The sequence below is a fragment of the Megalops cyprinoides genome, chromosome 17, assembly GCF_013368585.1.
Source record: "Megalops cyprinoides isolate fMegCyp1 chromosome 17, fMegCyp1.pri, whole genome shotgun sequence".
NCBI lineage: Eukaryota > Metazoa > Chordata > Actinopteri > Elopiformes > Megalopidae > Megalops > Megalops cyprinoides.
In genome coordinates, this window is record NC_050599.1 from 2,316,766 (window position 1) to 2,340,934 (window position 24,169).

The 24,169-nt window shown below is 43.0% G+C and overlaps 2 protein-coding genes across 3 annotated transcripts in view; one reads left to right on the top strand and one right to left on the bottom strand.

The window, feature by feature from the left end:
* The first annotated feature begins 1,693 nt into the window (after positions 1-1,693).
* On the top strand, positions 1,694-3,542 carry LOC118792209 (homeobox protein Nkx-2.4-like). The gene is made up of 2 exons (XM_036549988.1): positions 1,694-2,345; positions 2,709-3,542. The coding sequence occupies exons 1-2, from the start codon at positions 1,976-1,978 to the stop codon at positions 3,395-3,397; spliced, it is 1,059 nt and encodes a 352-aa protein (XP_036405881.1). The 5' UTR covers positions 1,694-1,975; the 3' UTR covers positions 3,398-3,542.
* A 1,991-nt stretch (positions 3,543-5,533) lies between these two features.
* Positions 5,534-24,169, bottom strand: part of xrn2 (5'-3' exoribonuclease 2) — a 30,482-nt gene continuing 11,846 nt past the window's right edge. For both annotated transcript variants that reach the window (XM_036550355.1, XM_036550354.1), the window contains 13 exons: positions 22,790-22,897; positions 22,561-22,650; positions 22,343-22,415; positions 21,913-21,996; positions 21,381-21,478; positions 21,215-21,294; positions 21,028-21,084; positions 20,166-20,234; positions 18,500-18,628; positions 18,247-18,368; positions 12,148-12,214; positions 9,700-9,841; positions 5,534-6,508 (listed from right to left, as the gene is read on the bottom strand). In XM_036550355.1, the coding sequence (XP_036406248.1) occupies positions 6,443-6,508; positions 9,700-9,841; positions 12,148-12,214; positions 18,247-18,368; positions 18,500-18,628; positions 20,166-20,234; positions 21,028-21,084; positions 21,215-21,294; positions 21,381-21,478; positions 21,913-21,996; positions 22,343-22,415; positions 22,561-22,650; positions 22,790-22,897 (1,185 nt within the window). In that variant the 3' untranslated portion in view covers positions 5,534-6,442. The remainder of the gene's footprint in view (positions 6,509-9,699; positions 9,842-12,147; positions 12,215-18,246; positions 18,369-18,499; positions 18,629-20,165; positions 20,235-21,027; positions 21,085-21,214; positions 21,295-21,380; positions 21,479-21,912; positions 21,997-22,342; positions 22,416-22,560; positions 22,651-22,789; positions 22,898-24,169) is intronic.

Here is a 24,169-nt window from a genome sequence, read left to right on the forward strand (position 1 = left end):
TAAATACCTATCCCGATTGTACTGCATTAGGGGCACGACTTTCAGAATTAGCTCACGTTACGGGGGATTTTTCATCATTATACCGTGTGCAATTTGATCTAATGAAGGCTGAAACGCCAGACTCTCTGCTATATGGAAGTTGCTTTTTAGTTTATAATTTGTCGAATCGTAAAAACTTTAACCTTTTCCCTTCAAGAAAAATGCTTTCATTAAAATAATAGCCTATTCACTTGTTTGTAATGAATTTAGAGCTCTCCGCGGGAGAGTCAGTCTGTCAATAAAGTCTACATCGGAATGCAATATTCGTATAATACTCAGACAAAAGACAATAAATTTCAGCGTGAAACATACACCTCGTGAATCAATTGTTTCCTGAGAGAAGAGATTTCTAATGCCTTATCGTTAGTTTTCATACACAGAGAACTATAAATTACAAATATATTTACATATTTATACAAATATATTTACATATATGTAATCCCTTCCTGGAAGAGAATAGGCGAAGAAGCGGCTATGGGAAACAGTTACTAAGTTATAATTATACATTCAAGACAACATTTATTGGAACATGAAATGGCGGGGCAGTTATGAATTTTGCTGCATTCGTGCTAATTTTATTTGAAGTTGAATCCACATATGATTACGAAATTAACATTTAACGATTCTTATTGTAAACAACATACAAATTAGTTCTCAGAGTCTAGACTAAAAGGACAAAAAAAGATCAAAACTTATATTGCATGTAAGAACAGACGGGTGGTCATACAAGAGCACACTTCAGATGAGTTAAACTATAGGCCTATACACACATGAAGATAATGCTGAACATAAAATATATATTATTAGCATTGTAATGAAATGCATTAACTGTTTAAATCTTTATGCATGGGGTTAGAGGAAATACTTGCGTCATACTCAAAACTACATTTTAAGTATAATATATAAATATATATAAAGCAATGGTTTTAATTTTGATATATCAACCAAAGATGGCAACAATCCAACTCAGAATCATTCGTTTTGGTCGGTAAAACGTCACCGCGCTGCCTCTTCGCAAAATTAAGAACAAAGACCGTGTAGGACAGAAGCCGATAACACGCACACAGACTGGCGGCTTCGCTTCATAAAAAGACTTTTTTCCAGATGACCATGGTGAGCGTTACCCCACATACGTTTGCCATTGCATGTTCAATCGAAATTCACACGCAATTGGTGTAATAACTGGATGTCTGAGAAGTAATCAACAGAGAATGTTGTCTCGTATCAAATCTAAACTCTCACCGTTTACTACAGGCTCGATCACTATGCCAGTTTTAAAAAAGATGTTTAGAATAAAAACGATACGATGTTTAAACGATAGATGTTTAAATAAGAACGTAGAATAAAAACGATTTTTAGAATAATGAGAATGTGCATATATCTGAAATCATTAAAACACGTTTACAATATTGAAGTTGACTCGTGGAGTGCAACTAAAAAAAAACATGATATTCCCCATTAAAACCGTCAAACAAACAAAAAAGACTGTTCTCATCAACACGGTACATATATTTCAAAGAATAAATTTGTAGGATTTGAATATCAACATGTTTTCCATTACACCTTTTTTGCAGCTGAATTAAGATTGAAAGCTACTACAAAAAGGGGAAATTCGTGTTAATCAAACATTTTTGTTGGCATCATTGCTTATCTTAATATGTAAGTAACAACACTTTCCTCAATTATCCTGATAAAATGTCAATGGCCATTGTTTGCTCGTTTGGGACGTTGCTCCGCCCCCCGTGTTTTGTCGTAAACCTGGCGCCTGGCTACAATATCCCCGAGATAAGAGTGTCCTGGGCTCGCCTCCTTTTCCAAGGCGATCAATCGGAACTCGACCACGAGCGCTCTCCTACGTACACACATCCACCAGGAGAGGCTAATTCCACGCCAGAGGCTGAGCCGCGCTCCACAGAATTTACCTGCGGGCTGAACAATGTCCTTGAGCCCAAAGCACACAACGCCTTTCTCCGTGACAGATATTCTGAGCCCAATTGAGGAGAGTTACAAGAAGTTCGGTGGCATGGACAGCGCAGGTAGCCTCGCCTCTCCGCTGGGAGCGTACCGACAGCCGCAGGTCTCTCAGCCGGCCATGCAGCAGCACCCCGTGGGCCACAACGCCGCGGTGGCGACCACTTACCACATGCCGCACGGCGTCTCCCAGTTCTCGCACGGTGCCATGGGGGGGTACTGCAACGGGGGCATTGGCAACATGGGAGACCTGCCGTCATACCAGGAAACTATGAGAAACAGCGCAGCGGCAACGGGCTGGTACGGCACGAACCCCGACCCCAGATACTCAACAAGTAAGTCGTAATTCAATTACAATATTCAATATTGTATTACATTTTGTTATATATTAATGTTATATGACAGGCATCTACTGCAAAATATCAATTAAATGTCAAATGGCAATAAGAAATCCATTCTGCTCCTTATTTTGACTTAAGCTACAGTGTGCACCTTAGACGTTATGTTTACCACAATAATAGGCCTACATCATTTTTCACATTTTTCAAACTCCTTTATATTTACACAATGTAATCAATATATCCAGACTACAAACGAAAACAAAATCTAAAGCGCAAAAAATCACAAAATCAAACTTAACTGCATTTAGTATCTCTTTGCCGACCACTGAACGTACACATTTGTGCATATATTTAAAGTCTCCAGATTCATGGGACCTTCGACCGGCATGAATATGACAGGAATGGGGACCCTGGCGGGGATGGACGCCACCAAATCTATGGTAACGCTGCACGCGGCGCCCCGGCGCAAACGGAGAGTTCTGTTCTCGCAGGCCCAAGTTTACGAGCTGGAGCGGAGATTTAAGCAGCAGAAATACCTCTCTGCGCCCGAGAGGGAGCACCTGGCGAGCATGATTCACCTCACCCCTACCCAAGTCAAGATCTGGTTTCAGAACCACAGGTACAAGATGAAGCGCCAGGCCAAAGACAAAGCCACGCAGCAGGCGCAGACGGAGAACGCCAGTCTGTGCCAGCAGCAACAGCAGTCGCCGAGGCGAGTGGCCGTTCCTGTCCTGGTGAAGGACGGCAAACCGTGTCATAACTGCTCCAGCACGCCGACACCGAGTCAGCAGCACGTCCATCAGCAGCAGCAGCAGCAGCAGCAGCAAAACGGGTCTGGGGGAGTGATCCCGGCTTCCAGCAGCACGATCAATCAACATCAAAACCAGCAAGCGAACTTAACCCAGACCCAAGAGCAGGACGGAATGTCACCAAGTCCCCCGTCTTTACACAACCCGATGAGCGGCATGGCACAGATAGACACGTCCGTCATAGATTACACCAGTAACATGGTTAATGCGAATCTGCTTTATAGCAGAGCTTGGTAAAAATGGATTATCCGTTTTTTCTCTTCGCACGCTGGAGCTACAGTGCCGGGCGAACACCAGGCAGAGAGCGAACACCCGTGAACACTAGCCGCCGTTGACCAGGAGCGCAGATAAAAAAACACCTATTTGGTGCACTATTTCTTGACATTTTTGAGAGGGCAATCATTTTTACACAAAAGAAATGTTTGCCCCGCAAGCGTGTTAATATTTTTGCACTTCCTTAACATGTGAATATAAAAGCTGAAGGAAGTTAATGCTGCTCCGCATTTCGTGGGAATTTCGGGGGTGGCGGGTCAGATATCAAATGATACCCGACCGAATTACCACTTTATCACAATATTCTACCTGATATTTTATAATTGTTGAAATAATAAAACCTTTAGTTTAATGGAAGTTGAAACTGTATATTTGGCTAACACGAGAACGAATTTACCTGTATTATACTACTTCCAATTAAGTAAAAAGAAGAAAAAATGTCTAATTCTTTTGTAAGTTAATGGGCACATGCTGCTTACGATATATATTTACCACGTACACATATACATATCAAAACAGTTGAACATAAACAATAAATCACTTGAAGCGCAAGCCATTTCTGAGCAATTAATTTTCTGTTCTAACTGGAGTGCAGTTTCACTATTATGGTCTTGAAATCAAACTGAAATTGAATGCATTGTCTACGGGGGTCTCCTCTGCGCTATCCACGTGCGATACCAACCTCAGAAAAGAAGCGAGGCAGCAACCAATAGACAAGTACAGGCAGAGTTAGTGTACAGACTGAAGATGTTTGTTCTTGTAGGAATGAGGAATGGCCAAGACAGGAGACAATTTAGCACCAGCCATTCACGCGCACAGTTGTTTTGCTCAATATCTAGAAATAAAATTTATGTTTAAAAAAAAAATCAAATACCCTTTGCCTACCCACAAGCCCCTTGGTACACACAAAATGAAACAAGATGAGGAGGCTACGCATTTCGAATGTTTGTTCAGTGACACGACCGACACACAAGCACGTAGCCTATTTAAAAGGTGCAATTGAATTGCTGAGATACATGCATGTAAGGTACTCTATTGATCAACAAAATGTAAATGTATAATGCCGGCTAAGAAAATGACGGAAAGAGGTCGTTTAAAATGTTATGATTAACAAAAGTAGGCTAGCTGCAGGTCCAAATTAAAAAGTTCAAAAAGTCAAAACTTGGAGACCGACAATTTAGCGACCAAGGTTTTTTCACATTTCGGTAACGGATGCTAAACTTTTTATAATCAAATATTCAGTAGCAGTATCCAAAGGTAATTTAAATTTGCTTTACAAAAGTAAGGGAAACACGTCTCGACATTTTTCTTTAAAATAACCTTCTAACTGCACATTTCTTCATTTTGTCCTATTCATTTTCGTCCCTCCTCCTGCCTTACAGATACCACTGAATTTGATTTAATGAACTTTGCAGTCTTTATTTTCTATAATGCAAAGTTCTACCACGACTTAGCCTTCCGGTAGACAACTGATAATCTGTTCTCATACCACACGCGTTTAACGCGCAGCCCATTCATTGCTCAGTTTTAAGAAAATGCATCAGGGAAATCTTGAGTTGTATTTTTGGTATTTTAATTTTTCATTACCGGTTAAATACGGTTGAGCAACGGAGTATGCATTCCCTTTTTTAACTTTACAGAACAAGCACATTTGCGCCCTGCTCAGGCGAAAAAAATTGACATATCTTCATATTGAACATATACATCCGGCCATAAAGAAATGTATTTAATTTGAAATATAATAGCGGGTAATTCTATAAAAGTCTATACTGGAAGCAATGAGGTGTCATAACTTGAATTGAATGGGCAGGCTCTAACATGATGCTTGAATAAAGAATTAAAAACAAGAGCACAGAATTAATATTTGTAAGCCCCAAATAACTGGAAAAAATTTACAGTAGCAGATTAATGTCTTCGTACCTATGCACAAGGCCTATATTGATTGCCACTTTTAAAGGATAATTTTATTATCGGCTCGCAAAAATTGTTAAAAAAGTCGCAAAAAGAACTAAGTTAGCATGTAGCGTTCATTATCTCTATAAAAGTCAGTTGGGTTTGAATTTAATAGAGTACGATCGGTAAAAATGTGTTGGACTGGTGTAACTTGACATTAACTTATTGCAAAACGCTTCTATGCATTTCTAATTTACTGGCCTTTAATATAACGGCTACCAAGTATACAAAACGCACATTTATCCGAAAATGCGTTGGAAGGTTGGAAAGCCGCAGCGGCTTCAATCAATGCGTTTCTGCAAATGGTGAATTACAAACTGCATTAAACGACCTCCTCAATTCCTAAACTACAACAAAATGTTTCAATTAATTTATTCGCACTTTTCGTTAAAAGCTGCAGTGATAACCGGTGTAAATATAAATAATCCGTGTTATGTGTATTGTGATATTTAGCGCTGGCCAAGGACGTCACTGACTATTGGAGGGTCCCGTCAACATCTATATGAGAAATAAGTGATGCCAATAAAAACTCAACTCAAAAGTACGGCTGTAGGAGACAGCTGTAGACTGGCTGTCAGTGATTTAGAAAGACCGAGGGCCTTTTACCACTATCAGCATAACCATACAAGGGGTTGCATTTATTTTTTTAGTAAAATTTTTTATGTTCCTTTTTGGATCTAATCTGTGGTGGTCAGATGGCAAATCACAGCCTTATTCGTAGTGTTCAAAGTCCAAATATGAGCAGTAACTTGGTATCAAAAAATATTAAAATCTGAAAAATGGCAAGTCTAAGCATGCTTTACTTTATAAAGGGTGTCTACATACTGAAAGCCATTATGAAACGAGAACCCAAATCAAAACAAACCAGAAACAGAATCTCTTTTGGAGTCGCTTGTATTTGACAGGAGTTCCACACGTACGTCTTAAAAATCAGATCATAAGAACAGACTTGGGTAAAATTAGAGGAAAAATACAATTAACAAGTGAACCATACAAAAAGGGGACTAAGAAAAAAAATCCGGAATCTCCCTCATCCCAGTGTTCAGACGAGGCTCTTTAATTCCAGTTGTATCTTCTCGCAGGGGGTGGTGGTAAAGGATAACTCCTTCCAGAGCTGTATCCCTACAACACACAAAACCAGGCACACATGAAACTGCAGGGCCAGGGCATTGAACTCGCTGCATGTAACTCACTCCCTTTTAAACACTTCAAACTACAAGCTGTGGAGAAAAACTGATGTTAAGTCTTCTTACCGTTTGCTTGCTTGCTCAGCCAGACCACATGCACTTTATTTGACTACAGACAATATTGCAGCAGTTAAAACAGGTCAGGTTTAAACTTACTCGCTTACAAATGGGGAAACATGGCTACCGTGGAAAGTGTTTGTAAGCATGGTCAGTTTCGCCCCAAACTCGGCGCCGAGTCACATGACACCCAGGGTAGTGCTTTTCTCCTACTGCAGTCTCTTATGCACTCAACTTGTATTTGAGAACATCGATTGTCAGGAAATTAATAATTAGCAATGTCAAATACTTAAATTTATTATATGCATTGCCATTTTGAATTAATTTCACAATAAATTTATAGACAAGACAATATTTTTAAGAGCGTAAAATGTTAATAAAAAAATGCTTGTCAGTGTTCTCCCTCACACCATCACCATTGTCTCTTTAGCTCAGATTTTGACTCCCAAAGTTTCATCTTTGAATGCAACAATTTAGTGCTATCAGGAGGAATTATGTCACAGTGGTTAGTGAGCTGGGTGTATGACCAGTAGGTTACATGTTTGAATCCTAGGCATAGCACTACTGTACCATGGTGATACACCCAAACTGCTTCAACAAATGGATGATATTCAAACTAGACAACTACCTGGATTTAAGTTTTGGCTACAGAAACTGGGGGTAAAAATGTGATAAATTTAAGGCTTAATATGTGTATTAACATGGCAGCTGTAACAATCGTCGTTTAACATTAGACGGAGCAGTGAGAAGGAAAATTTAACAGCACAAGGAGGGCTAACTCAGACACGTCTGTGATTCAGACTAACATTTCTATGTTTGAACAGCTTTCTGAATGTTGTTAGGTACAGGAATTGTCATGGTTAATAATAAAATTATCTAATGCCAGTTGTTTTGCTGGGACATTTACCAGCTAATAAATCTAATCACTCTTGTGCCATCAGGCAAAATTCATTGCACCATGCTAACAGGCTAACCTGCTAGCTGGCATATGTAGCTAACAAGATACAGAGTGTATTAAAGATATGTACTTTAACCAACTAATGTCAAATCTGTCACTAATTTGAGGAAATGTCAACTTTGGCCAACTAAAATTATAGTACAAGTTCTGACTGCATTTTCAGTTCTTTATGGCTGTATTGAAGGCCGTATTTTAGTCTTAAAAATATCCATTTAGAATTTTACACGTTTACCTTGAAAGCCATGTAAGAATACAACTTAATTTAAACATGAAAATCTTTTTAACAATATGTGCATATCATGTATTTTCATTATTTATTTATACATATATATATACACACACACACAGTTAATATCACCATCTGTATCAGCATGATATTGTCCCTTTTTGACACACACACCACTGCTTTCAATTTTAGATTGACTTAAAATCTATGTATTTTCACATTCAAAGTAGCCATTGATAGCCTTTGCACCCATCAGCTGTGAAATAATTGATTTAATCAATTCTATCACATTTAGCTATAGAAACACACTGTAGAAACAGCCAATCAGAGTCTGTGGGAGTGTTGCCAACAGATATCGGCTAAACTATCACCTGTTAGTGAGATCATTACAACCATTCTGAAAATGAAGACAACACCCATTTTTCCCCAGACAAGGTCAAACTTCAGTTAATGTTCACTTTCGATAGAGGGTCATCAAGATGTCTCAGATAGGTTCAGCAGTCTGAACTACCACCAGCCAGTGAGATACTGTTGGAATCATGAGTGGATGCAGAAAAAACAGCTGACAAGCTCAACAGAAATGGATAGTTGGCTTAAAGCTCAGAGCATCAACTTTCTAAATTCTCCCTCTGAGAGACACAGTTTGTTTGTTGAATGTGCAATTGTGTACCTAGCCATTTGTGTCAGTTGACTACAAATCATGTAACTGTTTTGAACAGCAGCGAAGATGTTAAGGCATTTGGCTAGCTTTGATTTGTGTCATTTGCATTTTTTAATTATGTAGTACAGCCAAAATAGTGCTTCATCAGTTACAAAGAAAATGGTCTGATTCTCATTGTGACAATAAAACTGTAGTGAGTTGGCTATTTAAAATATGGATACACAGTTTTTATATTTTCATATAGTGTATCTGTGTGTGCGAATGTGTATATACATATACATTATATATGTATATACACATATACATGTGTATATACATATATATAGCCAACACCTTAATGACCAACTACAATTATTATGACGATGTCTAAATCTTAATGTTATCCACACAATTCAGAAAAGCAACTGTCCCGTATTCTCCCTTTGGTGCAGTATCTGTGCATGGTGCTTAACCTGAAGCCCCACGGCATCATGCATCGCTTGGGTGAGGGATTCTCCACAGGCCACAAATCCACCAACTTACAATTTACATACCGGCCAGTCTGGGATCTCTGTCCTTACCCCCCCCCCCCCCAAAATATCACCCCCTTCCCTTTTATAAATACATCTGTGGAATAGTAAGCCAATATACACCTGGTTACCAGTAATCAATTTAAGTTTGCTATTAATAAATATAAAAAGTTAAATTGTGACTTGGAAAATTTGGTGTCCTGAAAGATAGTGACCTTAAAAGTCTGAGGTGCTAGTTTTTATAGATGGCGGATAAGACAAATTTCAGTTACGATCAGCCATCTTTGTTTAGGCTAGTTTTCTACTCTCTTGTTTCTTAGACCACAGACCACAACATCTTAAACTCGTTAAAAAACACCAACTTCAGTTGTTGATATATAGTTTATAAAATAAAACATACGTGCAATATTCATCTCAAACAATAAGCAATTCACATTTACATGTTTTCTACAAATGCAATCTTCTCAGAATCAGTTCTGAAAGAGTCTTACAGGCAATTTGTAGACTTAATTTTTCCCCCAAACACAAGATCTGAGGGCTGTCTTAAAATTAAAAATGTAGAAATATCATGATTTACATTCTTAGTGTCATAAACCTCTTAAAATAAAGTGGATTTTAACTGCAGAGTGTGAAATCTTTTGTAGCAGAGATGGCCCTGTGTGGTTCTGTGTGGGTCGGTGTGGTTCCGTGTGGCGCTGTGACCAGGTGCCCTTACCTGCGCGGGCCCGCGGGGGTTCCCTCGGTCGTGGCGCGGGTGGTAGCCGCTCGGGCCTCCCCGGCCCCGCTGCTGGTTCTGCTGGTAGGCCCCGCCCTGCGTCTGCATCGCCCGGTTCCAGCCTTGGTGGCCGTACGGCTGCCTGCGGGGTCAGGCAGACACACGACTCACACACAGCTTCGCAAACACAGGCCTGCTCTTCAGCCCTGAGCACGTTACACTCAAACAAAACCCAGCACCGGAAAGCATCTCCGTAACATCTACAAATATTAACATCACGCTGAAGAACTGAAGGCCTTCCTCTGTTCAGCATGTTCTAAACATGTGAACGCACAGACAGAAGAGTGGCACTTAATTCAGCCATGCAGAATCCTTTGAGTTACCCCTTTCCAGTTAATTGCAGGTCACAAATGATTTCTTACCGCTGATTATTTAGAATCTGAGGCTCGGGGCCTTCCCTGTATTTCCCCGTCCATTATTCTACTTAATATGTCAGAAGGTCTGATCGGGGAGAAACCTTTTCAACTTCTATTGATGCGGTTTTCAATTGACCGCGGTGACCTAGCAACATAAGCGCTAATTGGTGCGCACAGTGGGAATACAGTTTGTGGGAGCACAAACCCAACAATTATTAACTAGATTTCAAAACGCTGTCAGAAAACATGAAAGAACTGAATCAATAATGGGTGCATATTTGTATGCACAATTTGTACACAGGTGCATCCACCCACAAAGTACACATTAATACACACAGTTGTGTGCATTTTCAACATATAAGGAAGTAAATTTATATTCATTAAAACTGTGTTAACCTACACATGCACAGTTCTGAGACCAAGCCTCTACAAAGGCTAATATACTGCAACAACAGCAGGTCAGTTAAAAACTGCAAAGTGGATTTTGGAACAGACTACAACAACATTCTCTAACCACAGGGCCAGATAACTGCTGATGGGCCTATCTGATGTGCACAACTCTAAGAAAAATATTTATGCAGATTCACTGCAGAGTTGTAACCCCTATAACAGCCTCCCTGTGGCTGCCTGGTGATTTCGAGGGAGAGACGGTACTGAGTGCAAACGAATGGCTCTCCGCAGCACAAACGGTCAGCCGAGAGAGGGCCAGGCCAGCACGGGCTGCAGAAATGTCCTGCTCCTTACGGACAGGCATCCCACGTGAATAGGTGCTGTACGCTCTCTTTCCCACCCAGCCCCCTCCCCCCGCACCCCCCCCCCCCCGTCCTCCCTTCCTGGCCAATTCTAGCCCAGGTCCTCCCTAATCCCCCTCTATGTAGAATGATTAAAAGACAAGCACCGCTTTTCAGCACAGCACAGAAAAGGATGCTTTGGATTGACAAGTGCGGCGACAGATTTTAATTAGTATAATGTCCTATCGTTCTGGCAAAGCAAGTCGACAAAAAAAAGCAACCCCCACTCCCCTCCCCACACCCCCCCCCCCATCCCAGCCCAGCCCAGCCCAGACCTGATTATTAATGTAGTCATGTTTTACAATCTTTCACAGCTAGGGCCTGAGGCGGGGATATATGCAGCTTGTCAGCATCGCAGGAGACTCTCCGTCAGGGATGCCAAATTGGGCAAATCTCTGCTTTCAGAAAGCAAACACAGCATTCCTCCGACACAGAGGCGCACACAAGCAGCACCCCGCTCTTCAGGGCTTAAACCAGCCTATCCGGCCAGGGTCAGATTCAGCCGCTGGCTGAGAGCTGTGCCTGGGCTATGTGTGGCACTGCAAACAGCAGGGGCAACCTTATAAAGTCCATTCTATTCCTCCCCCCGCGAAGAGAGCCGGGGCCGAGGGGCCCCCCATCCCTGATTACCAAACCATGTCACAATCTTCCCAGTACCTAGCGGAGCCGAGCCGCGGGCTCCGTAATCCCCCTGCAGGTCCCTCACACATCCAATTCAGCCCCATCGTAAGTAGTTAAAGAAACTGTTTTCAGTCGCCACTAATAACCACTGACCTCAGGTGACACGGGCCCACAATAGGCTCCGTCAGGCCTCGACAGTCCAGCCAAAAGAAGCTGATTAGTCCTTCGAGAGGTCTGAAGCAAGAATCAATGGCTGGTCTGTGTGGACGCCGTGGTGGCCGCGCCATGGCGATAATGGCGGAACACCATTAGCTATGCCTCATTAAGCTCTGCCAGACCCCTAAAGAGAAATTTGTTTAGCCTGCCCCAAAATCGAAGGCATATTTACACCCCCTACTGCTGAGCAGCACGCCAACTCAAGAGTCTCCTGGAGCAAGTGGCACAAACGGCCATACGTGTGTGTGTGTGTGTGAGATTATATATAGATTATATATATATAATATATAATGCGGGGAGAGAGGGACAGTGGAAGAGAGAGAGAAAGAGAGAGAGAGAGAGAGAGAGAGAGAGAGAGAGAGAGAGAGAGAGAGAGAGAGAGGGGTCTTAAATGCTCCCCTTACCTTGGATATGGCTGTACGTTGAAAGCGGGGGGAGGTGCACCCAGAAGAGCCATGTGTTGTCTGGGATCTGTTGCAGAACAGAGAAATGCTCATTAAACACAACAAAGACTCATTAAAATAAAAATACAAATTCATGAAAAAATAATGTGTGTAATGTGTCATTTGATTCATTTGGAATAGATTCTTTTCAGAAGTGGTAAACTGTACCGTAAATTTGTGTTTACCATTGAGTACATTACCTCCGATGTATTACTCCGTTGTTATATTCTTTATATTATCTGAAAGCCCACGTATGCTTGTATGAATGAATGCATGTACTAAGCCTATTAACTAGCTAATAAATACAAGTTACATAGCAAAGACCTACATAGCTAATAATGTAACAGTATGCAGATACGCAATATAAAAACATACTTTTACTGATTTTTTTAATATACCAATTTAAGATGCTAACCAATGCTAACTTAGCTTGCAGTAAATAATTGGAACAGTGTTCATTTATATTAGCCCACTGATAGACAGGACAAGCTGGGTAGCACCAAATACGCTGTATAAGTTCACTCACAACATATGGTCTACAATGTACTGTAAGCTGTATTCTCTGCCTGATGACATACGATTGTATTAGTGTGGCTAGCCCAAAATGCCCACCTACATAGCTGGGTGTGCGATGAATCAGCTGACTTTAACCGTTCAGAAGGATCTCCGTTCTACAGCTCTGGATGCAAACAGGTTAACCGGGGTACACCAAAGAGTAAACCTGCGTCAGGAAGGGTGGGTCACTGCCTATGTGAGCACAGATCCCCCTTTCCTATTGGTAGCTATAAACCAACAAGGTTGTTTGTTGTATCCCAGGATGCACCTGGAACATGTTCACTACAAAAGCAGCAAAAAGGGAATTTCAGTTTCAACTCATCTAATCATAAAGTGTTAATATTGGCCTTCAAAATAAAACAGCATTCTAAAACTCGCAACTCAATCCTCTCTGAAGCCGTGTGCATTAACCCATCTATAGACCCATTCTCCTGGATGCTTACCCTCCTCTTTCACATAAAGCTACTGCTTAACAAGGGACTGGCTGCGGAACTCAGTGCCTCAGGTATCCGAGGGCTACAACATCCCAGCCCAAGGCTGCACTCAGCAGAACCACAGCAGATATGCGTTTATGGGGCACAGTGAGAAAACATCCCAGTATCGGTGAAGGGTGACAGGCCCCAAAAGGTGCAGGCCAATCAACCCAGTGCAGCTCAGCCTAAACCCCTGCAACACTGCGACTTTCCACCGACACGTTTCAGGTGAAGCCGCAACATGCTAATAAACCCCTGCAACACTGCAATTTTCCACCGACACGTTTCAGGTGAAGCCGCAACATGCTAATAAACCCCTGCAACACTGCGACTTTCCACTGACACGTTTCAGGTGAAGCCGCAACATGCTAATAAACCCCTGCAACACTGCGACTTTCCACCGACACGTTTCAGGTGAAGCCGCAACATGCTAATAAACCCCTGCAACACTGCGACTTTCCACTGACACGTTTCAGGTGAAGCCGCAACATGCTAATAAACCCCTGCAACACTGCAATTTTCCACCGACACGTTTCAGGTGAAGCCGCAACATGCTAATAAACCCCTGCAACACTGCGACTTTCCACCGACACGTTTCAGGTGAAGCCGCAACATGCTAATAAACCCCTGCAACACTGCAATTTTCCACCGACACGTTTCAGGTGAAGCCGCAACATGCACATGAATGCAACCTGAACCTTGCCATTATGGCGCCTCTTCACAGCGCAGTGTTCAACAGCAGTTTAAAAAAAGTGCTCTGCATGCGCGCTTCACCACAGGGAGGGAGATGATTGGGCGGGCAGGACTGTTCCCGCCCTCGCCGTGCTCCACAAAGCTGCACTTTTTGAAAGCAAACCGCCTCTTCCCAATCTGCGGTTGCCACGGTGATGGACTTGTCTTGCGCTCCAAGTCTTGGTTTGTTTGTTTATAGCGGGAGCTCCGGCAAGTGGTTCAAAATGTGAAGCATTTTTTTGGGGGTGGTGGTGCGTTGGGGGGTTGGGGGTTGGTGTGGTGAGGAAAAGCACTTCAGGGTTATGGGGGCCATACATTCCTAAACCAGAATCTATACAGTGAAAAAATAATTTCGTCAGCCTAATTATACCGTGGGGTTATGCATCAAGAGCTCAGTTTCTACAAATCAAACTGCAAGAGCCCCAGCCATTACACAACTCCATTAAATAATTTGTAAAAATTCAGCCTTGAACTGACGTTTTAAAAATGTTTAACCAAAAAGCTCTTGGAGTATTGAAATCATTAAACAGAGATCATTTCCCCAAGTTTTGAGTCCAAAGCTTGGCGTTTTGTGGTTGATGCCAGGTGAGATTTGAAAATGAACCGTAAAGATTTAAATCAAGAGGGTAATAATGCCACACGATGTAACTTCTGAGACACCATGCAGGTGTCAGACAAGCTCACACTCCCCTCCCCTATTGTACATGACAAAACGTTCTGGAGAGATTAACTCAATATGAACACAGCGACAAAAAGAAAGGAAGGCAACAGACCTGCCCAATTTAGATTAACTGTTGTTAAATTTGTAAAACAGCTTAGGTACATGTCATAATCTCTTCATACAACAGGCTCGGACGCAGAATTACAAAGCCCACAGGACAGAGGGCCAAAAGGCAGGCAGGACCACCCACCTCCGGCCCAATTATCTTCCTGTGGCAGCCCCCTCTCCAGTACCGACCACCACACACCAGTCCAAAGGGGGACTTACAACGAGACGCCTGCTATTCCCTTTAATAAACCTACTCCAGTTAACAATGATCTTAAAACCAATGGAGCCTTGGAGCCACCTGGCACACAGGACAAACAGGATTACACCCAGAAACAACCCAGAGGTCCTTCTTTCTTTGCAGACATACTAACCAGGGTCTCCCAAAGCCTGTCCACCACAGCCCTCTTCTCTGCTGATACTGTATGGACAGGATATTACACAATAGTAAAGAGACGTCCTGTTTAGGTCTGAAAAAAAAAAACCCTAACTAATCAATGTGTAACATTTTAGATTAAACTTGTGTCATTGTTCCAATCTCACTGAAGGAGTCTAACCAATCACAAGCATAGACAATTCCTCTAATGTACATCTTTAAACGCTACTTTTCAACCCATTTTCTGGGTTTTCTCATGCACCCCAGTATCAACACGATTATATGAGAAACAAAATTCTGTTAATGGAAAAAAAAGAAAAGGATCTGCAAGCATCCACACGTTACTTATTCAATTAGGACAACGAGCACATGGAAAAAAGGCGCATATCGGAGACGCCAGACAGTTGGTGCTTTACCACCAGCTGTTTTAATTAGGCCCAACAAAACCCGCAGCCGCGGGGGGTAGATGCGCACTGAAAGGGAAAGTTAACTTGGTTTCACCTCCCTCTCCAGCACGCCATGTCCAATCAAACGGAGGCCTCCCGGAGGCTTTTGTCGGGGGGCGACGGGCGCCCCGTCAGCGGGTCCCACCACACTCCACAGGCTCATTACCGCCGCAGAAAGCTCCCTCAGAACCAGCTGCACTAATCAGCACGCAGGGGCGGGACCCTCCTCCCACACAAAAGCCTCCCCCTCCCTGCCTGCGTTGATTAGTGCCAAACAGGGTCACTGCTGGACCCCCACTTTTTAAAGAAAGAGGAGGGGGGAATAGTTATACGAAAATAAAAGCAGGCTTACACACATGTTTTCAAAGGGGCACTTGAGAGAAATGTGGAATTTCCAGACTATGGTGCAGGGAAATGAAGAGAAAGTTTTGTCCTTGATGCGAAGGTTGGGCCTGTTTAACTTTAAATTCTCGCTATCCGGCGCCCGTTTTCCTGCCTCTCCTCGCACCAGCCTGCCCAGGCCCTGACCGGTCACATGTCTGGAAACGGCAACGCAACAAACTCTCTGAGGGGCCAAGATGAGCCGGTCCTGAAAGCTCCTCTACACACAGGCAGGAGGACTCAGGCCTCAGGGAACTGTCTGCTTCCAGAAAAAAAGCTTGGGGAAAAAAAAAAAATGTACAAAAATATACAAAGCTTGATTTATCCTGCACATATACACTGACAACCACTTCATTTACCTGTGTACTGTGTAACAGTCTAGCCCAATCAGTGTTTTGATTAATAGTTAAAAGGAACACTCACACAGAATGTCAATGCTCCTAACAGATCTGAATTAAGGGCATATTTCATGATTCTTCAATTCATTAGCTGAAATGATAATTTCAAACAAGTTAACAAAAAATCTGCATCCAGTTTGCAGACGGAGGCACTGCTGCCTTGGTGACAGCAGATTCAATATATATTTTTCAGGCTCGCTATTCATATTTTTTCATTAAAACTAATATGCTAAGTGTGCACGCAGTGCTCTGAGCAGCAGTGTGGGGTGGTGGTAAAGAGCATAGCTCCTAACCCAAAGGCTGCTGCTGCTATTGGCTGTCAGGCCACTGCTGGACAGGACACTTAACCCGAACTGCCTCAATTGTGTCCAGCTGTGGAAACGGATAACACAGAAATGGATGTAGTGAAAATTTTAACCCATCTAAGTCACTCTGGGTAAGTGTGCCTGCTAGGCAAACCTAATGTAATATAATAAAGAGCAGTGCTGCGCAAATGGTTCTGAAGTGAATTCAGATGACTAGTACTTCAGAAAAAGCCCAGTCAATATACCGTAATGACAACTGGTTATGAAGCCGAAAAAACCCTCACATGCGGGTGCAGGCGCACGCACACACGCACACGCGCACACGCACACACTTTGTAAATCACTTCCAAAAAATCACAATCCAAACATAATACAATGACAAAATTTTGTCTGAAAGGCAAAAAATGAATTTAAGTATCATCCATTTTAAATATTCTAATGTCAATCTGTTTTTCATTGTCTGGGAAAGAGCATTTTAAACTGTGATTGGTCATTTAGGTTTTTGATGTTTCTGCGTTTATGCAAAATCACCAGCTTCAGCAGCTTGCATTTCCTTTAGGTGGGGACAGACTGAGGCCGTTTATCATGGAGAGAAAGGTCATTAGAATTTACAATGCCAACAAAATTTTAATCCCGTCGCCGAACCGCTGAAAACAAATAAGGTAATTATGGTACTTTTCAGGACTACAAGGCCATAAATTAAACTCTCCAACAACCTGTCGAGTGACGACTCATCTGAATCATGAGCGCGGTCACCGTGGGGCTCGGTGTTTACTGATTGCGCTAATCAAAACCTGCTTTTCTGAAAAATGCCGCTAATTAGCCAGTTTATCCACACAACGGGAGCAGAGTGCGGGGAACGGGGACACGGCTGCCTTTCGCAGAGACCGAACGGCTCCATCTGCCTCGAGTGCCCGCAGAAAGCACTCCACTCCCACAGGTTATCAGCAATCCAGACAAGATTATTCATCAGCCAAAACTGGGCACATCAAAGTCAAATCAGAGAACTGCTGCTGAAGAACTTGGAGCCAGGAATGAGAGCGCTAGCGTGTGTGTGGCCTTGCTTCAATATGCTGACCTTCCAGGACATGGGCATACATTACTGAGACCCACAACCTGCGCAAAAACCCTCACTGCTCCACAGGTTAACCTGAGCCAAAGGACATGTCAAAAACAACCTATTGTGTCAGTGTCCAACCGTAAGAGAAGAATTCCTTCAAAATTTTTAGATCCCTAGTCTGATACTATAGGAGGCACAGCACAAATGAGCATCCTACCTTTTTTGTTACAAGCCTAAATCCTATGACACTACATGGTATCAAGCCAGTACTCACATCTTTTGAGCAAGAAGCAGTACACCGAAAAGCCAGTCAAAATGGGCAAAGACTACAGGTGTGGAGTAACTTCAGAAAACCTGCTGCCAAAGCCAGTGTGCACTTATATTGCACAGTGTGGAGAAGAGCCTTCCGCCTTCCTCTCGTCTCACTCCGAACACATCTCTACCCTCTGTGAGTGAGCAGCTGCTGAAATGCCCATGTTCCACTGCAGCGGTTACTTTGCTGAGTAAAGTTCACACGATGCCCACTGTGCCAAGGCTGCATTTGGGAACGCAGAGGGGTCTGACTCACGTTGGTACACTGGCATGGCGCCTCCATGGGGGGGGTGGTAGTTGCCCTGGTGGTAGCTGCCAGGAGGCGGGGCATTGCTGTAATGCCCCCCCCCTCTCTGCCGGTCCCTGTTCATGGAGTGGCTGGAAAAGAATAGAAGCAGATGTTGCACAGAGGGGAAACCGTGCGGCAAAATGTCCTAACCCGAGAGAAACGCAAAGAGACTAGCCTGTGACAGAGCACAATCACAGATTCACAATTCGGGGACCGTTACCCTAAAGCTCGGAAGGCCGACTGGTCCAGGTGGGCTTGCTGTCTGTTAGGATTGAAGCCCAGCTGTGGTTTAAAGGGCCCCTGGTTGGACCTCTCCCAGTCGCCCGGCTTCAGCACCTTGGAGGGTATTCTGTAACAGGGAGGGGTGTCAGTTACATTAGGCATTATATTAGATATTGTCACACAGATTTCCATCTTCTAGTGCCAGTTGAGATGGTCACTGAATCACACTGATACAGTCTGCCCCCCCCCCCCCCCCCCCCACCCTCTAGATTTTATTTTCCATGTGTGGTCAGTCTGCGTTTGTTAACGTGATACTTAAAGTACTGATATGAATATGATACCAGCTGACAATTTTAATTAACAAAACACGAGAAACCATTTTAATGTAGCACAGTTCATGTTACACTGGATATGTATTTCAGCACACTCTACTTATTAAAACTGATATACTAATCACCTGCATACAGTGATAAATACTGGTACAGAATCATTAATTTACCACACATTTTAAATACTCCACTTACATTTAAAGAAAATCAAGCACTCTGATCATAATCAATTTAGGGCTCAATCCCATGCAATATGATATGCAACTGAATTCAATTGCACATAGGAGAAAGGAGAAAAAAAAAAAAAAAAAAAACTTTATAGTTTAAATACATTCCTACTTACTCAGTGCCAATCACCACGGAAACACTCAGATTAACATTAGTGAAATTACCGCTCTACTTTTAATTTAGTTGAGGACTTTGAGCCCTGGCATTGTAGACTGCACGGCACTAGAAATTTATATGGTGAAATTCAAATAATTAATGTGAATCATGGTAATTTCATTAAATAAGATAGCATAACTGCACTACACTCAATCATCAAATACATTTTGTTCTGTTTGAAGAATTTAGCTAAGAAAATTTCTCAGATAGAAAAAAAGAGTAAAGTAAGTATGGTTTAAAATGAATTTTATCTATTCATCGCAAAATCCACACTTAAAAATCAGACATTTAAGAATGAAACTGTCCTGGAAGGCTGTGATTCTTACAAGTGGAGTGCACAGTATTCACAAGATGTTAATTCCTGACCTGCATAGTGGCAACCTAATAAGTATAAATGCAATGGTGTCTTACAAATGATGCAAAGGTGGACTACGCAAACAAGACAGACCAATGAGAGGTGTCATTTGGGACAGTGGATGGCTTGTGGTGATATAATACAGTACGAAACTAAAGGGGAGGTGGAAGCAGAAGACGGAAAGTGTAAAACGATTAAAGTCCAGATGTTTACTTTGGGCCAAATGAAGCTCTATCTGGATTCTGTGTGTTCAGATGAGGTCGTTGCGCAAGTAAACGTGTGTAAGGACGAAGCCCCCCGGGTCACTGGGTATTGCAGCAGGACGCCCCAAAAAGGGCCCGACCCTCTGTGCTGAATAAGTATGGGGCTCTGCTTTTGGGACAGCACACCTACACCTGGCATCCCAGCGTCACACAAATTCTCCTGTACAAGTTGGAGCAAATTTACGCAAATATCACAAAGCTTTATGTCTGAGTGTGTCTGCTAGAGATGGTGCCAGCCAGCCAGTGTGAAAGCAGGCAGACCTCAGGGTCTCTGGGACTGGCTATGGTAAAACCCACACATCACTTAAATCAATGCAAATGAAATTTGCTTACTTGGCCCCTAGCAGGATCACAGCCTTGAACACAAAGTCCTCTTGATACTGCGGATCCTTGAATTTTATTCTGCAGAGAGAAAGTCAATTATTTCCATCTTCATCCCGAAAAGGCTGTTTTATGAATCTATACATCTCTATTGAAGCCACTTCCCCTGAAAGATAAAGGCGTTTCTGTAAGTGTGACAGTCTGTCATTCGGCTGAAAAAACCCCCAAATGGTCAAAACGAGACCATCCATTCAGTCCAGTGAAAAAGGACAGGCAGAGCATAACCAGCGCTCAGAGACGAAGACCTTGCACGCACTGAGCCCTCTGTGATGACCTATTTATACAATACTGTAGCGTATGTGAAAGGTGCTGGAGAAAGAACTTTTTCACATCAGCTACAAGATTAGCAGACCTTGTCAAGGCTGGCTTTGAATGAGAGCTGTGCGCCTCTTTTCAGAAGCAAACCTCCAGCGACTCAATGGGTCATATCAAAACTCATTTCATATCATGGGCAACATCAAACGTTTACTACACTATTGGGCGCTGGGATTTTTAAAGATGTGTCAGTTTTGTTAAGGGATATGTTTGCAGATGGGCCTGATTTTCCTATCTGAAATTCCAATCTCTTTCCTGCCTTCCTCTAAAGTGTTGCATTTAAAGGTAGAGAGGAAGAAATCTTAGTTAATCAGGACGTGTGACTTGGACAATCTAGTGATGATTTCACTTTTACAAAATCTTAAATCAGTTGAAAAAAAAGACAAAAAAATTACAGAAATATCAAATCTCAGTAAAAATTTTGAATGCTAAATTTAAGTCTGCAGCAAAAGCTTATACTGATTACAAGTGAAGATAAAAAAGGAAATATTCTGCTTACCCAACGGCTTGGTTCTGAGTCAGGTCTCTCAACAAGGGAACTGGGGATTCAACAGGCCTAAAAGCAAACCGAACATTTTACACTTTCCACATCACACAGACCCGTTGAAGTGATAGAGGGAGCAATGGCATTAATCAGACTTTAATCAGAAGTGGGGAAAAGAGTCAAGTAAACCGATGTTCCTTACTTATCTGGTAGAATAGGCTCTTCATCAAGATTTAATGTACCTTGGATTCCATGACACAGTTCTGGAGGCATCTCAGTGGCCTGGTGGAGAGAGACGTGTTAGCAGAGAGACCGGGAGTGAGCGGCTCCCTGCTGTTTAACGGCCGTGGTGTGGAAGGAGACCTCACCTCGCCCGTGTCTGATTTGTACAGCTCCTGTATGAAGTCACACAGGGGATGGGACTTTCCCACAAACAGCACATCGCTCCCCAGGCTGTTCCGTTTGACTACAACGAAAAGTTCAACGGCAACTTCAGCAAACGGAAAGGGGGGGGGGGGGGGTTTGGATGTGAGGAGAACTTATGTTGTTATTCTGCTCCTTTCAGTTTGAGATTAAAGATTGAGGAATACAACATCACAGCCAAGGACCCAAGGACACAAAAAAGCCTAACTAACAAAAAGACTGAACTGTAAGGACCCAGAACCAGCTGGGGTCAGGAATGTTAATTGCCTGTGCTTCATGTATTGTTTGTTTTTTTGGTCAATTTAAAATCGTTCCCTTCCAGGCAGACCAAAGCAGAGGACCGTACGATTTACTGCTAGCAGTGAACCCAGGTCAGCCTTGCCTTGCCAGTGCCAGGTGTCCTACAGCCAGGACATGGGAGGAAAAGACACATCAGTTCACTGTGCCGAACTGATACAGAGCATGGGGTACGCTCACCTTCCTCAGGGGTGAGGTCAGGGTACACCCTTTCCAAGGCTGCTCTCAGTCTGCGCTCGTCCACAAAGGGTAAAAGGGCCACACCTGCAACGACAACAGTCCTGTCACACCCGCAACGAAGCTACAGTCCTGTCACACCCGCAATGAAGCTACAGTCCTGTCACACCCGCAATGAAGCTACAGTCCTGTGCTTAAACACACCACCCTCGTGCTCACAGTGCCAGCTACACCTGGAAATGCTAAAGGCAACACCGCAACATTGCACTGTTTCTTCTGACTTCAACAGGACTCTGAAAGATCGTACCGTTGTAGGGAGCAGAGAGTTAGTTATACTTTCGCTAACAAACATTGCTTCCTAAATCAAGAGCACAGACGATTAAAAAGTTAGAAATGTCGTAGTAACCGGCACCACACAGCCGCACCGACTTGCCTTGCCAAGCATATTTCTTCCCGTTCAGATCGATGGCAAAGTCCTCAGGGTAGAAGTCAATGATGGAGGAGTTCTGATGGAGACACACAGGAGACCAGAGTAACCTGACTGAACATCCACCCCATAGAACACAACAGCAGTGCAAGTCCTCCAACTATCGACACACCACACCAAAGGAGTATTCTGCTGATAATGAAGGAGCACTCCTGCATACACACCGGGTCAGTCATGAGCGCCCGCCATGTTTCAGGCAGGAAGTTCCCGCTGGCTGCAGGAAACACGCCCATCAGCTGCTCCAGGGGCTTGAACTGCACACAGATACACAACATGAATGATCACTGCTTTCCCCACCACACACCCCCGCAAACACACACACACGCACACACACACTCTCACGTTTCCCTGAACACAGATGGCTCAAAGCGACAGTTTCCTGCCCCAGCTCACCGGCTTGGTGCCCTTCTCGAACTCCGTGAACATGCCCTTGATGTCTTTGAAGTCAGAGGCAAACGGGGCGTAGTGGAAAGGGAAGTACCACTTCCAGGATGCACAACCCTGTCGGGGGAAAGCACACAGGACCTTCCTCACAACAGCCCAAAGGCCATTTCATCAAGCTAACAGCCAAAGCACACCTATCGTCCAAGCAGGACTAACTGAAAGGCTGCCAGTTTAATTTGGTGCTGGGGCACTGATGTTGTACCTGTACTGGGCAAGGTACTTTACCCACAACTGCCTCAGTAAATATCGAGGTGTATAAAAAGATAAAACTAATCTACATGTATACAGATCACACTGGTTAAGAACGAAAATAATGTAATGTAATCCTTTCCAAAAACCTCTACTTCACCAAATCTGTGATGTGTGGTCATGTAAAAATGTAAAGTAACATGGACTCACTCTTCTTTTGTAGTCCATAGACTTCTTTCATTTCATTACATGGTATTTAACAGACACATGCACGCCAGGCATGTTAAAATGACGCTGATATGAAAGGTAGGTGCATGAAAATGAGTGCTTTCTATGAAGTACATCTGCACTGCGCACCAACTTACTGTCTTCCACACTCCCTGCAATTAAAGTCTCATGACACACATTCCTTCCAATATCAGTACAGGTAAGATAAACACATATCAGTCTGGCTCTGTCTTGTAAATAGCCATGCCCAGCCCCCCCCACAGGACAGAGCCAAGCACTGCTCATTTGGCAAACAGACGCAGGTTACTCCACTGCCAGAGAGGATCCAGCATGCTTTGCTCCCAGAGCACGAACCCTGCTAATATCCGTCAAGTTCCAGAATCCCCAAACCATGCCTCTGCAATTAGTCTGGATGTTAACATCTCTGCTACCAACAGATTTCATTCAGAGAGATTACTGTGCAATATGGCTTCCTGGACATGGATTACACAATGACTGGTGAAAAAATGTTTCCCTCCTGAACAAAAAAAGAATGGCTTTATTTTAGCCTTGCAAAATAAAACAAGTGGTGCACAGTGGCAGATTCTACATTTGTGTGCTGGCTTTCAAAGAATTTCTAAAATGCAGTGCTTTATAAAGAAGCCTTGCTCAGGAACAAAATGTGCCTCAAATCACTTGGCATGAGGCATTTCAGAATGTGCTTCATGGATCATTATATACCACTGTCTATGCATTTTGTATCTGATCTGCCACAAATATAATCAGAAATATATTAATTTGCTATAGTAAACTTATAGTATCGTACAGTCACAATATCTAACTTTAACGTATATCCATGTGAGTACCCACAAAACTAATAACAAAGGTGTAAAACAAATGTCACTAATGTACTTCACTCTTCAACGCTGAAAA

Coding starts and splice junctions, on each gene's coding strand:
- LOC118792209 (XM_036549988.1), top strand. CDS start 1,976: ATGTCCTTGAGCCCAAAGCACACAACGCCTTTCTCCGTGACAGATATT. Junction 2,346..2,708: donor CGACCCCAGATACTCAACAA/GTAAGTCGTAAT, acceptor ATATATTTAAAG/TCTCCAGATTCATGGGACCT.